Source organism: Chelonia mydas, chromosome 3, assembly GCF_015237465.2.
Source record: "Chelonia mydas isolate rCheMyd1 chromosome 3, rCheMyd1.pri.v2, whole genome shotgun sequence".
NCBI lineage: Eukaryota > Metazoa > Chordata > Testudines > Cheloniidae > Chelonia > Chelonia mydas.
In genome coordinates, this window is record NC_057851.1 from 105,669,029 (window position 1) to 105,686,611 (window position 17,583).

The 17,583-nt window shown below is 40.9% G+C and overlaps 1 protein-coding gene across 3 annotated transcripts in view; it reads right to left on the minus strand.

Moving 5' to 3' along the window:
- Positions 1 to 17,583, minus strand: part of PLAGL1 (PLAG1 like zinc finger 1) — a 69,633-nt gene that overhangs the window by 40,666 nt on the left and 11,384 nt on the right. For 2 of the 3 annotated variants that reach the window (XM_037893541.2, XM_043543072.1), the window contains exon 2: positions 7,585 to 7,627. The exons of the other annotated variant lie outside the window; for it this stretch is intronic. In XM_037893541.2, the coding sequence (XP_037749469.1) occupies positions 7,585 to 7,603 (19 nt within the window). In that variant the 5' untranslated portion in view covers positions 7,604 to 7,627. The remainder of the gene's footprint in view (positions 1 to 7,584; positions 7,628 to 17,583) is intronic. 3 annotated transcript variants of the gene reach the window in all.

Genomic DNA, 17,583 nt, shown 5'->3' on the forward strand with positions numbered 1-17,583 from the left:
GGCAGAGTTTTTTATTTTAGCTTTGGAGTGGAGAGGTTGTGTTATACATTAAATAAAATTGAGAAGTCCAGTTCATAAATAGATAAAACAGCCATCCTATCTTTCCAACCAAAGTGCTGTGTTTCCATTTACTTGTCTTATTGTACTTCTAGACCAGTGGTTCTTAACCTTTACTGCAGTCTGCATCCCTTTGGTTCTCAAAATATGTTCTCGCACCCCTTATCAAAAATCGTTGAAGTAGGTCAGTTCTTTAAAACTAGATATATTTTTGTTTGTATATTACAGTAATCGTTAAAAAATGTATAATGTTAATAAATACATAGGTTTGATGAAACAAAGTAGTTGTACTTACGTGCCTGTGCTTAATTGGTGTTTTCGATGATTTACCTTCTAAAAAATCTGGCATGTCTCGGACCTCCAGAAAGGGCATCTCGCGCCCCCAGGGGATGCGTGCACCCCAGGTTAAGAACCACTGTTCTAGACAATCATCATTACAGGTCCAGAATAAACTTCTAAGGAATTACATTTCTGACAGCTTCCCCGATCTTAGCAGGTTCATAAGACAATACTCTAATCTAATGCCTTGCCAGCTAGGTTGCTAAAAAACTGGCAACCAGTTTTTCTAATAAATAGCATGATTGGTAGGGAGACCAAAACAAAATTAGCAGTGACTGAATTCCTCAGGGCTTGGATTTGGTCATAATGTGCGATGACTCCATATAAGAATTATCTTTTTTGGGTAGAAGGGGATTTTTGAGTAGATGTTTGTGAATTTGACAGTCACATACACATACACCTTTGGTTTTAACAAAGACTTCGTTTTCTCTTTCCCGTAGTTATACTGTAATCTGAGTTTAGAGTGCCATTTCACTATAAAGCCCTGTTAATTCTCTCATTAGGAAACATCTGCAAATGAAATAAAACTAAAAGTGAAGAATACAGTATCCGGTTAGTGAAAAGATATAGCTTTCTAGTCACTTTGGCCCAGATCCTCAAAGGTGTTTGGGCACCTAAATTCCAGTGGGAATTAGAGACTTAAATACCTTTGAGGATGTACGCCTTTGTTCCCAGTGTCCCATTCCTGCCTAACTGATTGCTATACTTGCTTCCACTGTCTGTGAAGTACAAATAGAGCTAGAGCAAGTGGTGATCTGGGTGCATTTTTTTAATAAATGTTGGGTTAACAAACATAGCAACCACTCTGCTTGAGGTGCAGATTTTCACTTCTCTGCCTAAATCATGTACATAGTTTTTTGGTTTGTTTTTTGTGGGGTGTTTTTTCTTTTGGTTTTTTTTTTTTTTGGGGGGGGGGGGAGGGGGGGGCCTTAAAATGTTGCGGATATAAAAGCAAAACCTGCAAACTTACATACATATACTCTCCACTTAAATACCACCATTTCATTCACAAGATCTCAAAGCATTTTACAAGCGTTAGTAAATTAAATCTCAACACCTCTGAGAGATAAGTAGGTAAGAGTTATCTGTTCTACAGAAGAAGATACTAAGGCAAAAAACAATAAAGTTACTTGCTCAAGGTCCTACAGCAAACCAGTGTCAGAGATGGGAATATAGGCCCAGATTGAACAAGTTCCGTAAGCATATGCATAACTTTAAATATGTGAGCAGGCTATAGACCATCAAAGTCTATAGGATTATTCATGTGCACTAAAGTTACACACCTATTTAAGTATACTGCTGAATCAGGGCCATAATGCAAGAATTCTGACTTCCACTTCCCACTGTAACTAGTAGGCATCATGACAACTATCATTTCATCTCAAGTTTGCACTTGGATTTAAGTTGGTATATAAGGAAACTAGGTTGTATAGCTTTTTGCCTTCAGTCAGTCTGTTTGTCATATCTGAAAGGTGTAGTTTCATGAGCCAAAAGCCTTTTACTTTGGTCACCACTGAAACTAATACAAATACTGTCAGGTTTTGCTTTTTCTGTTTTTATTAGTAAATTTACATTTCAATTACTTGGGGGATTCCTTTCCTCTGACAACAACTCTAAACATGTAAACAGAAAAACATTGGTCCTTGGTTATCTTCTTCCCTATATTTTTACAGAAAACAATTGGTACCCTAAAGTCATCAAAAATTATCAGTGATGGCAAACCCTCCTCCTGCCTTTGGTGTGTATAAATGGAAAAGCAAAGGTAGAGAGGTTTCTTTACAAACAATACTTGGGTTCTGAGGATTCTAGATTTCCTGCTAAATAGGCCTATTAATCAGCTGTCCTCTCTGTGAATATTAAGATTGTGATATACACTGGTCACTGAAAGATCCTATGCAGTTCAATTAATTCTCATATATGTAAAGAACTGCATATAAATACTACAGCCTACAGAAATGAATGAAGGGTAGGGACTTAATTTAGAGAGAGAGCCTTAAATGTCAGTCAAAGGAAAATCTTTCATTCTACTTCTAGTTATTACCTTTTTTACTTTCATTAAAAGTCCTAATTAACTCTGGTTTTGTTTTGTTTTTTTAAAAGCTAAGAAACACGCTAGTGTCATGTATATGTTTCATGGGAAAGAATACAGTGACATCCAACTTTTTGCATCTAAGAATAATACAGTATAAATACTTCACAAGCTTATTATGTGTAGTAAAACTGAAACAACTCTTACCAGACTGCAAATTCTATTTTGAGACAGAATTAGTCTAGGGCAAGATAGCAGGAAACATCTCCTCCTCCTTCAGCACTATTTTCCCAATACCCCCATGTTAAACTAAAGTCTAACTTCGCTCTGCTTTGTTTTCACAAGAGGACCCATTCAGTACCATGGGCCCTTTTCAGCAGTCAATAAAAAGAAGCAGTGAATTCCCCAGGGCTTCACAAAGCTAGTTACGCATAGCCATTCAGTTTTTTAGGAAAACAGGGCATTCATTTCAGAGAGTTCCCCAGGAGCAAATACAACAAAGAGATCAAAGACCCACCTCCTCTCCTTCATTGTTTTCACTAGGCCTGGCTGAGATGAACAGCGACAGGTTTCCTCAAGACAAGGAAAGGGCCCTGCAGACCACCTCAGGGTTCATTCAAATTCATCTGCTTCCTACATTCCAGTGACAGTGCAGAATGCTAATCGTGACAAACTCACACATTCAGACAGCATAATATACTGCCCACTAGTTCATCTAAGGTAAGAAAGAAAAACAAGCTCCAAGGGAAGTTACTTACTTCCCTGGTCAGTCAACCTTCAATAACTGTCTGACATTTCATAAATAAACTTTAACTCTTTTCTTAATTTTCCAGGTTAAGGCTACTAGTTAGAGTTGTTTGCGATCTCATTAATTTATCATGTTAAAATTTCATTATGACCTTGGTTTTCAGTTTACTTCCCAAAGTTTGTTGACACTGCTACTGATGTTCCAGCTGTTGGCAAGTTCCCCTGTGTTATGTGTCTGTGAAATTTTCTGTAGAATCCATCCATTGCAGCAGAATTGTGTTCTAAGATTTCTAAGAACTTAAGCTTTCTTCTTTATTAGTATGTTTCTAGTCCTCATGTTTAGGAAGATAACCTTGAAAATGTGATTGGACTCTGCACACAACATGAAACAGCTCTGAGAGATGTGAATTGTGTAATTCATGCCAATGTAGTGTTAACTCTGGAACCTAAAGGAAACATCTTAATACGTCAACTGAACTATTTTTACTGCTAATCATTTTAGCAGAATCATCCAGCTAATTCACTTAACCCAAAATGCCTCCATTGAAGCCTCAAACCCCAAATTGTCCCCGACCAGCGGCCAAAACCTCCTGTCTTCCCAATGATAAGTGCCAGTGCTGCCAACGTTAGGATGTCAATACAAACATCAGTATCATATCTAAATCTGAAAATGCAGAAAATGTAAAATACATATAATTTAATATCAAAATACATGAGGCTACTGCACTGTTTGTCTTATTCATTTTCATATTTAATATTTCAAGAAATCTCTGGTTTTTATTTAAGCTACTGCAGAAATTTCAGTTCACTGCACAAGAGTGTTGCAGAACTCGGGGGACAGTTCAGCAGAATTTGGATCCAACTTGATGCACCATATACACATTGGTGTAATGAATGAAGTTACCCATACCCATTAGCATCACCTTCTGTTTTGTATACCTTTTATTTAGAAAGATGATATCAATGCACTGTCACTGGGTCCTTCAACTACTCTCTTTCTTATAACATTCTCTACATGTGGCAAGACCTGGACTCATCCTGATCTTTGTTTGCTGCCAGAGAGCTGCAGAGACAAGCATCGTACCCTGAAAATGCAGCGTTCCCAGTGGAAATTGCCCTGGTTCTTGATAGTCTCCCTGCAGCTCCTAGGGTGTCAAAAAACAGCAATGAAATTGACCCATCTTGTTAATTTCACGGTGCTGCAGTATGTGAAAGACAGGAGCACAAGAAGATCACTGTCAGTCTGCAGGCTTAGGAAGACAGCATTGCATTGTTTTATATTCAGTTCTCTCTAAGACAGTTATCTTCGCAACCATTTTAATTAAAACTTAGATTCTGTGAACGCTGATGGCTCTCACCTCAGGGAAGCTTTCTACTCATCACAGGAGAGTGGATTTTTTCAAGTTCTGCATATATCTGTCTAGATTCTTATGCCATGCCCATCACTGTGTCATCTGAGTGTCTCACAAACTTATTAAAGTGAATACAAGAAGAATGTGTCTTTCTCTTTGCACCCCATTGTTTTAGGGGATGTGCGTATGTGCGCGTGTACAAGTATTTGTTGAGTTACATAAGAGAGGCTTGGTGTGAGGCTCATGGTCTTCCTGATCTCTTTTGGAGATAACTCCATAGAGGTGAACCAGCGGCAGAGAAAGCTGTCTCCTACACATGCAAGTTTCAGTGCTGAAGTTGACAGTTCCATTGCCCCAATGGACTGGAGCTCTATGATCATGTACAGTAGCCACACCCTCAGACAGTTGGGGCCATAATGGACTTAGAAAAAGAGGAAAGGAAGCTTGTATTTGACCTGATGCTCACTAAGGGCTTGTCTACATTGGCACTTTACAGCGCTGCAACTTTCTCGCTCAGGGGTGTGAAAAAACACCCACCAACTCCCAGCGCTGGTGCTGGGACTACACAGCCACATTAAAGCACTGCCGACATGGCTCATGAAGACGTGTCCTAAGAAGCTAGGCAAGGATGGCCTTGGGGGTGGGGGCTAGAACACCAAAGACCCAGGTTCTAGTCCCTGCTCTGTCACAAAAGTCCTGTAGGATCATGGGCAAGCCACTTAGTGTCTGTGTGCCTCAATTCCCCATCTACAAACTGGGGATAATAGTACTTCCCTACCTCACAGAGCTGTTGGGAGGATAACTACCTTAATGACAGAGAGGCATTTAGATATTACAATGATGAGGGTCATTTCAATGCACAGAAAAGAGAGAGAACTGAAGTCGTGCTGCTGAGAAAGAATCTGTTGTGTTCTGAACCAACTGAAACTTTCTAAGTTAGCAGTTTAAGTCCTAGGTACAGTATATTACAGGAATGAGGCCTGAAGATCATGAATGTATGGATCACCAGGGTCAACTCCAATCCAGGAGGTTTCTTGTGTAAACCTTCCAGTTTTGTTCATTAGAAGACTAGGGTTCCTAGGCGCTATGGCGATACAAATAATAATAATGTAATTATAATACATATGATAAGGTTTAGCACAGTTGAATTGGGGGTAAACAGATTAGTCATGCTTTTATTACTCATTACACTTAGATGCGACTGGAAACTGTGTGTCAAGAATTGAGCAATACATGCTGGCAAACTTCCTGCTACATGGCAGATCTGGTTTAGAACTAATTCTCCAAGCATGGACCACTATTTGTGCCAGTCTATCATGACACACAAAAAAGTCTCTGCTTCCAGGAAAACAATGTCTGGAGCAGAAGCAAAAGCAGCAGCATTATGATGTCAATTACAAATCAGCAAAATAAGATGCTAGGAGTCCAAAACCGGGAGTTTTCCTTGTTACACATGAGATCACCAAGTATATACATACATTATAAATCTTTATGTCTGAAGTTTTCCTATACATGCTAAAGAGCACTAAATCATCCACCAATGGCTCCAATTAGTTGCTGCGTGCATAAAATGTACTTTCTCAAATAACTGTGTTAAAGCAGGTATATCACCTCCAAGATGAGTTGCTATCTGCCAACTGTTAGCCTATATAAGTCTATTATCTGGTTTCAATTATCAAGAAAAATCTAAATTTTCCTTTATTCTTTTTATGAAAAATCACTCACATCTGATACAATACATTTCTAATGTTTCCCTCCCCTAGAGGTCACATCCCCTCTTTTCCACAGTTCACTTCTTTAGTGACCATGTTTCACCTAAATATGGAAAGGCAGATAACTAAGCACGCATAGACAGACAGACACACACACACAGTATTTTATTGTTTGCATGAGATTAATGGAGAGAATATAAAAAATAAGCAGAAATTAATTGGCAAGAGTTTATCATAGGCATCACAGATGAAGTGAGTTTGCAGGAGAAGGTAAAAGGAAAGAAGAGTGATTTTGCATACCACCTCAGAAAGGGCTTTGTGGAAGAAAAAGCAGCTGTTTACTGGAGATGTAGCCAGCCCACCACTGGAAGAGTGAGACGGCAGGGTGCAGCATAATAAAAGTAGCCTAATACTTGGACAAGTCAAAAAAGTCAGGCTGGAATGGAGTTGGGTAGGGACTTGAAGGCGATGCCAAGAGGCTTGAACTTGATGCAGTGGACGGATTCAAAGAGAAGGTAGTTTTTAAGTGAGGGAAATCTTGGGGTACAAAAGACAAATCAACCTCCTGAAAGGGGTACAGTAGTCTGGAAAGATTGAGAGCTACTGCTGTATGTAGCACAAAATAGAACAGTTTTGCTTTAACATGATAGCAGACAACTGTAATGTAATCACATTCTCCAACACGGCCACACTCGTGCAGCTCAGTCCTCAGCAGACAATTTTGTGGTCTTCAGGAATAAGTAAGTATTAGCTTGTTTGCCACCAGGCAATATCCTTCCTTTTGAATCAAGTAAAGGGACACCATCAACTTGAAATCTAGTCAGTCTAAAAAAATGTGCCTAAAAAAATAGTCTCAGCTGCCACATCTTCCTTGAGCCTCTTTGACAATTATTGTGGTTTTACGATTCTATTTTTCTTCCGGTCTCCCCTCTGCCACTGTGTGAAAGGCAGGTATGCAACAGCGGAAACTGACAATAGTGAAACAATTAATACAGAACATGCTGTCAAATGAAGAAAAGAAAGAAAGAAACTTATTGTCATCTTAGGTTCACTTGCAACCAAAGCAGGTAAAACACTTTTAGACAGAAGGGTGATTTTTAAGTTGATGGTGTCTCAATGAATTTGGGTCTGTTCTTCAACTGATTTTCACTACTTTAATCATGGTGAGTAGTACCTTATTCCAAGAGTAGTCTCACTCACTAACAATAGTGTTCTGTAGATGTCTGACAAAATACACCAACATAAAAATAGTTCTTCAATTTAAAATGAAACATCAGTCCTGAGCACACCTGACCATTCTAATAAAGCCATGTGGTACTAACATTTATTAGGAGGGAAGTTTACTTACATAGCAGATCAGTGGACATGTTTACAGATCAGGCAAAGGAAACCTAAATAAAGGAAATGGAAAAATTTAGTTTACTATAGTGGAAGTGTTCATGTTTAACCCTGAAAAAAGACAATCATATGTAGAGCTGACTATAGAATCATAATATTATAAGCTACAGACACACGGATACATCCTCATGTGTTAATTTTGTTGCAGTTGAAAGAGTCTGACAATGCAAGGATCAGCATGGGCAATTTGAAGTGACCCTTAAATAGTTGTTCAGTTCCTCTATAAGTCAGAGGGATCTTATCTGAAGAGGTTTAATAAGGAAAGACTATCATAGCTTGGAGAGCAAAAAAAAAAAAAAAAAAAAGAGTAAAAATCTTTATTCAGTAGAACTGATTCCCTCTTTAATTCACAAACACTCCCAAATGGTCAAAGTGTTTATTTTTAATGAACCCAATGCTACTCAAAATAAGCCATCCTTTGTTAATATTTAGCATTAAAAGAGCACATCCTTATGCCTCAACTTTTATGTCCTTAACTGCCATTTTTGTCTCTGAATCTGTTATTTCTGGGCCTGATCTTGGAGTCCTGACACTGGCTAAGCCAAAAGGAGTTTTGACTGAGTCAAGGACAGCAGAATCAGATTCTGTGTTAGCAATTTTGTAAGCCTTCTGGGGACTTCTGTTTTTCTACTAAACTCTTGTCATGTTATTTCATACTCCCACCCATCCTAATTATCTGATTCATCCACCTATTGTACCCTAACACCTAGATTGCAAGCACTCTGGGGCACGTTTCCTTTGTTACTTGTCTGTATAGTGCCTAGCACAATAGGTCCCTGATGCTTGGATGGGATGCCTAGAGTTATGTAATACAAATAATAATAAGACAACATTACACAGCAATGAAGCAGCCCCACAGCCAGAGCCCCGCGAGCCCGAGTAGGCTGGTATGGGCCAGCCACAGGTGTCTAGTTGCTGTGTAGACCTACCCTTAAAGGTTTCAGGCGGTGGATGAGGGTACAGAGACACGATTGTAAAAAAATCGAGGGTAAAATCCTGCCCCCACTGAAATCAGTAGGATTATGCCATTGAATTAAATTGATCCAGGATTTCATCCTCACTTTTAAAAATAAATGAGCTGTTAATAAGATGCTTCTAACTGAGACATTTTGAGGTTGGGCGTGGGGACTGATGACATTGGTTTGAGACAGAGGAAGTGACAGAGGAAGAGGATGTTTGGAAGGCTGGATGGAAAAAGAGCATGAGCAGGGGGGCAGGAAATAGGCCCAAGGGGAGAGAAAGAAGTGGTAAGTTCAAGAGAATGCAGCTGCAAGGCATCGTGAGGCAGGAAAAACAGTAACATGTCAGTGGTATTAAAATTAGCACAGAAAGGTTGTAGTTGGCAGTCATTACGCTTCTGCTGGAAGCCAATGGCTCTGCCTCTTACTCCTGGCTTCCAGGGAACTGAGGGTGATGCCAGACAAGGCAGTGTCCTCCTGACATCTTGGGAAAGAGCATTTCTCCCAGGTTGGCTGACAACAGTAGAGATTTCTGGCTGAAGCAAGCATCCCCTGCTGACAGCCCTGAAATTTTGTGAGGACAAGTCATTGTCTGGGTATAGAACCCCTCCACATGGCGATTGGAGGTGGTGAGTAAGAAGAGAGGAAATGTGTCTCCCTTTCCCCCATACACACACATCTTCTCTGCCAAAAGGTAGCATTTAGTAATTCTACTCACCCTACCATTTCCCATGTAGGGCAACTACATGAGGGATAACTGCAGACTTAGGGTAGGCAGCAAAGGAAGAGAAGAGGAACAGGATCCACTGGCAGGTGCTCAACTCGGCACAAGAACTTCATTTACTAGAGGTCTCCACCCCACCAAGCAAGACTGCATCCCCCACAGAATAGGTTACCTCTGCATCCCCTTCTGTCTACAAAACCTGCTGAACAGCCAGTGGGAGCTTACACACTTCTAACAGACTGTGTAAGCAGGCCCTAGACTAGTTTGTATTGCTTCATATAATGGTCAGAATAATCAAAAGTGTATACTAATACACATGCTGTGTAGGTAGACCCCCAACTCTCTCCTCAGCAACAAAACATATTTGGTTTTGTTCTCGTAAGGATTATGGTGTCCCAACTTCCCTTATCTTCCTTCCGTATTGCAGGTATTTGTTGATCGTACTAAGCCATACGATTCTCCATGCTGGTTTTTTCCTATTTTAACGATCATTGACACTTTTGTGTTTGCTTGTCTGAATTTCTTCTTATACAGTTCCTGCTCTCTTTAATTCATAAAAGGGGAGGAATATCATAGTAAAGTAGAAATGGTTTAAGTATTAACAGAGTTCTAATGGGAAGAGACTAATATAGAAGACCAAAATTTAACTTTGGAGACACATGCACAGCTCCACTGAAGTTAATGGAAGCTTCACATGTGTATCCAAGGTTAGGATTTGGCCCATGTTAAGAATAACACATCAGCATTTTCTATGAGTGAATCTTGCTGAATATTTGTGTGTATTTGGGGTCTATCGTATATAGCATAGAACAGCAAACATTAAACATGGAATCTTAAGTTACTGGAAGAGTCAATTATATTTGCTACAGGATTTTTCTTCAGTATATGGGACTAAAAATATTTTAAAAAACAGATTGTAATTTCCTTTGGTTATGCAAATAACTTGGTACTTAGCAGACAGAAAACCTTGTATTCCAATTTTAGAAGGTGGGCTTGTTGACATAGCAGAAGTTGCCTCATGTGGAAATCTTATTTATAAGCAACAAAGCTAAAGAATTTCAAATGTCATGGGAGGAATGTATCTCTTCCATACAGGATCACGCAGATATACAACAAAGGAAAACATGAAATCACTAGGTAGATGATGTGGGTGGAAAGTAGTGAAGCAGTTCAGGATTCAGCTTCTCTAATGTGTTGTGCATAGTTTTTTTATAGTTTTGGGGTATTATTTTAAAACAAATAACATGGCTGCTGTGGAATACTTTTCTTTATAACTAGTTTTTAAAGGCACCTCTAAAGGTTATAATGGCTTGATTTTCAAATAGTGTTGAGCACCTCATTATTCACTGATCTCAAAGATCAGACTGTGAGACTTTCATTGACTTCAGTGAGCTTAGATCAATGGGCTATGTTTTGCCCAATCTTACAGAGGGAGGCAGAGTTGGAAATGAAACCCAGCCATCTCCTGCACTAACCAATACACATATCCACAAGTTCGCAATAATCTCAAAATACTGACAAATATATTCTGCTTCTGAGAAAGCTCTATCAAAGTCTTATTTTACCTAAAAAAGGCCCGTGTCAATTCAGATTAAAATAAAGTACCAGTGGCGTCCTAAGTCTAATTTCTTATTTAATATGAAACTCAATGGCCAAGGTCCTGCCCATTACTGCACTCTTGTCACATACACAAGCTTCCCCGTTCTGAGAGGCAGCACTGGGACTCTCGCCATGGTTTTCCCACTATTATGCCCTTTGGATTGCTTAATTGTATTCTGCCCTGACCAGCAAGGTCTCCATGACAGTAGATGTACCAACCAGGGTACTTGCTCATCCTTACCTCATTAAGGAAGGCAGAAGCTCTGTAGAATAAATTTTAAAAAGTTACATTAAAATCCAATTAAGTTGCAAGTACATCAGAGAGAACCTCAATATAAAGTTTTAACCTAGCAGCCAGGAAGCCAAAGGAAAAAAAGGAAGTGTACAAATCTGACTGACAAAATAGAAAACTATCAGATTATTTCCCTCCAAGTTTTAAGCTTCTATGCTAAAAACATCAGTTGCCTAAATTCATAAGATATTAACGGAAGCATGGACTTGTGGTTAAGAGCCAGGACTAGAAGTCAGGATATCTGGGTCCAATTCCCACTTTTGCCACAGACCTTCGGCAAGCTACTTAACCTCTCTGTGTCTCAGTTCCCCATTTGTAAACTGGTAATGACAACACTTCATTTCTCCCCCACTTTGTCTGTCTTTTTTATTTAATCTGTAAATTCATTGGGGGCAGCGGCTGTGTCTATTTATGTATGTGCGTACAGCACCTGCCACAGTGGGGCCCTGATCTTGGATGAAGCCTCTAGCTGCTACTGTAATATGTAATAGTAATAATAATTTTTTAAAGTTGATAATATACTGGGTAACGAATAATAGGATTCAGCAGGAGGAGAGTCTCTGAAATAATCATAAGACCATTTTAAATATTGTATTTGGAGAGTAAAAACATAACTTAATGAAATTGCTGTTAAGTATAGCATACAAAGACACTTAGGGTATGGTTATATGCAGCTGGGAGCATGCCTCCCAGGCCAGGTAGACAGACACATTACTCAGGCAAAACTGCAGGAACAGTCCCAGGGTTTGATCCTGCAAGGTACTGAGCCCTCTGATCCTGATCCAGCAAAGCATTTATGCACATTATTATTTTAACCAGTATCCTGTGACCATTTTCTTCAGTGGGACTAGTTTGTGTTTAAACTTAAGCATGTGCTGGATCAGGGTCAGGATGCTCATCACTTTGCAGGATAAAGTCCCACAGAGGAGGTATTATATGCAGATAGTTGTTATAGGAATCAATTAAACTAAAACTAAAAACAGTACCTAAAAGTGTGAGTTTTTAAATGACAAGTGACCTAGAACACCTGAAGAAGAGGTCTGTGTAGCTCAAAAGCTCGTCTCTCTCACCAACAGAAGTTGGTCCAATAAAAGATATCCCCTCCCCTCCTTGTCTCTCTAAAAGACCCAGACACATTCCTAAAATAATATATATTCCAAAGCAGAGGGTAAGGAAATCTCCATTTCAGTATGCCTGCATAAACAATATTGGATCACCAGTTCAAATTCTGGATTTACCTAAAACAAAGCAAATGAGAAACCCATTCATATGAAATCATGTGAAAAAGGATTTTCTCAGGTTACGTCCTTCCTCAGCACATCAACTAAACTATTTTCAATGTTTTGAATTTGAAGCTGAATATGCATTTTAGGATAGCAGGAGGGACACTCATCACAACTTTACTCAACCTATTTGACAACATAGGGGGAAAAGGGGCTGGGGGGGGGAGAGTTTTTTTGTTTTGTCTCTCTGAAGCATTGTGCTCCCTTCCAACAAACCATCAGGAAAGGCCAACAAGCCTTCTGGAGTTAAACAGTGGTTTTACAAAAGACTTGGCTCTAACATCATCTTCTTTCATTTTCCTACACAGCTCACTATGAAGAAGTCAAACACTACAGGTTGCCAAGTTTCCAAACATGAGGATTCAGGCTATCATAAAGGAGAGAGAGATATGCCTGCATCCTACCATATAGGCCAATCATGCCTCGAACCTCCCACGGCTCCAAAAAAAAAAAGGGGGGGGGGGGGGGTTGGGGAACCGGTCATATGTAACAACCATTTCTGTAGCAGAAATAAATCATAAAAATAGATTTGCCTTATGTAAACCAACATGTTAATTTAACATCTTGCTTAAATTATTTTAGAATCCCTCAGTTTCATATACTCACTACTGATATTGCAAATACCTAGCAGAGTGAACATAAATGCATTTCCTGCCCTGTTTCATGTACGTGTTTTGTCACTAAGTATGAAAAAGAGGAGTCTAAACTTAGTGAGTTATGCCATAAGATTTTGTTAAAATTACAATAGTTTGTCATTTTTAAAACCTACACACATCTTTTTTTTTTTTTTTTTTAACTGATTTAGCTTCCAGTTCTGCAAAGGGACTATTCACTTTCTATAGAAGTTTTGCCCAAGTAAGGACTTCAGGATCAGAGACTTGGTATCTTCACAGGTTATTTGCATATATATTTTTAAGATGTGTCATACACTCTTAAAGGTGACCTGCAGGGGTCATATGGAGAAGGCTTTGTCTCTTTGGCCTGTTACAAGACTGTTACATAAAAGAGAGGTCTGTATATAGAAGGGGTGGGCAAACTTTTTGGCCCGAGGGCCACATCTGGGTATGGAAATTGTATGGCGGGCCATAAACACTCACAAAATTGGGGTTGGGGTGCGGGAGGGGGTGAAGGCTCTGGCTGGGAGTGCAGGCTCTGGGGTGGGGCCAGAAAGGAGTTCAGGGTGTGGGAGGGGGCTCCAGGCCGGGGCAGGAGTGCCAGGGATGAGGGTTCCAGCTGGAGGTGCATGCTCTGGAGTGGGGCTGGAGATGAGGGGTTTGGGGTGCAGGAGGGTGCTCCGGGCTAGGATCGAGGCGCTTGGAGGGCGGAGGGGGGGGAGGCTGGGTCCGGGAGGAGCTCAGGGGTGCAAGCTCCGGGTGGCGCTTACCTCAAGCAGCTCTCAGAAGCAGCAGCATGTCCCCCCTCTGGCTGCTATGTGGAGGCGCGACCAGGCGGCTCTGCGCACTGCCCCATCCACAGGCACCGTCCCTGCAGCTCCCATTGGTTGCAGTTCCTGGCCAATGGGAACTGCGGGGGTGGCACATGGGGTGGGGGCAGCGTGCAGACTCCTCTGGCTGACCCTATGCTTAGGAGCTGGAGGGGGGATATGCCGCTGCTTCTGGGAGCCTTGTGGAGCCGCAGCACGCGCGCACGGAGCGGCCCCCAACCCCGCTCCCCAGCTAGAGCGCTGAAGCAGGGCAAGCCTCAGATCCCCCTCCACAGTGGTAGCTTGAGGGCCAGATTAAATCGGCTAGTGGGCCAGATGTGGCCTGCGGGCCACAGTTTGCCCACCCCTGGTATATAGGTATACAGTGATAGATAAAATGCCAGTAAATGGCGCTCAAGGATATGCAGCATTGTTTCCTAAATTTTGTAGGATCAATAAAACTTCTGGTTGTCTGCAGCAACTAACTTCCTTTTTGCAGCTCTTTACATCAGCTTGTAGCAGGCCCTAGATGTAGACAAGCACCCAAGGGGCATGAAGGAAATGTTACGCTCTGCCACAGGAAACATGCAGATAACACCACCTTCTGATGCTTCTTAATCATAGAATCATAGGACTGGAAGGGACCTCGAGAGGTTATCTAGTCCAGTCCCCGGCACTCATGGCAGGACTAAGTATTATCTAGACCACCCCTGACAGGTGTTTGTCTAACCTGCTCTTAAAAATCTCCAATGATGGAGATTCCACCACCTTCCTAGGCAATTTATTCCAGTTCTTAGCCACCCTGACCGTTAGGAAGTTCTTCATACTGTCCAACCTAAACCTCCCTTGCTGCGATTTAAGCCCATTGCTTCTTGTCCTATCCTCAGAGGTTAAGAAAAACAATTTTTCTCCTTCCTCTTTGTAACAACCTTTTATGTACTTGAAAACTGTTATGTCCCCTCTCAATCTTCTCTTTCCCAGAGTAAAGAAACCAAATTTTTTCAATCTTCCCTCATAGGTTATGTTTTCTAGACCTTTAATCATTTTTGTTGCTCTTCTCTGGACTTTTTCCAATTTGTCCACATCTTTCCTGAAATGGGGTGCCCAGAACTGGGACTAATCCAGGACTATTGCTAAGCAAAGACTTCTAGCTAGACATAAAGAATTTAACATCTAGAAATGAGGAGCAACAGGACTGTTGATTTATTATTAAATATTGGGATCCTTAACAGTGGATCCTAATTAGGATAACTGGTTTCCATTATGTCTCTCCGTGCTTTTCTGAGTCTTTCCATTTTCTCACAATTCCCAGAGGTATTAAGGTTTCTGCTTTCAATCATGCCTGTGCTGATACATTGACTATTGAAGGGGATAAGTTTCAGTACATAAATTCTTCAACACTGTGTAGGACTGGCTTTCAGGAGAGGCTTAGTTTCCCAGTTCCATTACTAATTAGGGTGTTATGTGATGGGGTGTGTACCCCACACAGGCTCTGAAAGCATTAGTTGGGCCCGAGAGGCCAATTAACATACTGAGCTGCACCCAGAGGGTAGGTCAAGCTTCACTGAGGCAGCTGAGAGCAGAAGGGTGCTGCAGAGAGAGTGTGAAGAACTTTCCAGTCACTCTCTGGGATTAGAGTGTGTAGTCACCAGGAGGGTTAAGGAGGAAGCCCAAGGGGCTGCAGGAACTGAAACTGCAGGAAGAGAGCCCTGGGAGGCATTCCATTAGGGAACCGAGCAAGAAAAAGTGGAGAGGGATGTAAGGTTGAGCACAAGGAGGGATGAGAAGTGGGTTATGTTTATATTTTATGGTTTGGGAGTTTGTTGGGAGCATGAAAGCCCTGGCCCTGAATGAAAGTTTAGCCTAAGAAGGGGGGAGCCTGAAAAATGCTGGATGAGGAGCAGTCTAAAGATGCAACAACAAGGAGTTGTGCAGAGCAGTCCCTGGCTCTTGGTTATTGGGTCCCTGAGCTAGAACCTGGTGTAGTGGGAGGGCCTGGGTTCCTCTACCAGCTACCAGAGAAGGTGATCTGAAGACTCAGACACAGGGATAAGGATTACTGGGAGCTTTAAGAGAAGGGTGTGAGGACCATGCAGCCCAGAGGTAGGGCTGAAGACCTTTTTGTAGGAACACTGGGACTCTTGTTCTATTGGACTTTCTGTTACCTTGAAAGCAGTGAACTTAAACCATGATCTGGTTAGAGAACTAGGTTATGGAAAGAGAGGCCACTGTCAGGTGGGAGAGACTGTCAGCAAGGGGTGTGAGAGAAGAGAAAGTGTGTTGCATCTAGCGACAAGGGGGTTTGTCAGTGATGAGACACTTTTTCACATACAGTACTATCATACACAAATGTTCGGATCCTTCATGTCCTTTCCTCTTAAAGACATTAAGGAATAAGTCAGCAATTTGGTCCCAGATGTTAAAAGACTAATTTAAGATCACAATAAACACCCATGTGAATGTGCCATGGATCAGGTGTTAAAATTTAACTCTCTCAAGCCTTATCTATGCTAGCATTTTTCAGGAAGTCTCCAATTACTGTATTAACACTAAAAAGAAAAGGAGGACTTGTGGCACCTTAGAGACTAACAAATTTATTTGAGCATAAGCTTTCGTGAGCTACAGCTCACTTCATAGCTCACGAAAGCTTATGCTCGAATAAATTTGTTAGTCTCTAAGGTGCCACAAGTCCTCCTTTTCTTTTTGCGGTTACAGACTAACACGGCTGCTACTCTGAAACCTGCTGAACAGATAATTATACTGAATCTTCACCCAGTGGCAGTATCTGTTTCACAGATAGAGGAGAGAGAGTTCAAAATGGGAAGTTTGCAAACATCTAGAATTTGGGTTGATGTTCCATCTCCCTGACTTGAAGACTAGTAATAGAGACATAACCAGACACTTTCTCATCTTGAGTGCTGGCTGGAATTGTTACTTAGAGACTGTTAGTAATGTCCACATTCTGCCTGGCTCTTGAACTGGTAATAAGAGGCTCCTTGCACCTTTGTTCAAACAGGCAGCCAAAATGTAGCACTAAGTCTACAATACTCATCATGCTAGTTTGGTTATGTAAAATATTAGCCCTTGCTATTTCATCTTTCATAGTAATATAGCTCTTCTCTTGAATGATGCAAACAAACCTGAAGCTCGATTGGACAAAAGAAGGTTGGCTCTTTTCTGTGCAAGGTTCTCTTAAGTACTGGGGAATGCGGAAGGAATAATGAAATCTGAGTCACCCTGTATTGGAATAACAAGGCCCATAGCTCAAGAGCTCTGTAGGGAGGCAGAAGGGGAAGGAAAGTTCAGCAAATACCTTCATAGAATGAAGGAACTCTGAGAAATAAGAGTACGAGCGCCAGACATTTTCCATGTCTCTGTTGAGCTAGAATCTTGAAATTTGGTTCACTCATTCATTATTCAATTGTCAAGTACAGCAAAATCTCAACTATGACCATTCCTTCAGAGGTCACTGAAAGATCATAAGTCATTCTTATGGGATTCACCTATTTATATACCTCTTTTCGGGTATAATCTTGAACTTTATTTAATTCACATGCTACTTTTCCAGCATTGGAGAGGGAAAGAACCCAGGATTTATGTAATTCATTATAGAAAAGAGACTCCAGAAGAGGAAAAGCTTGCAAAAAGAATTTTTTAAAAAATCCTAAA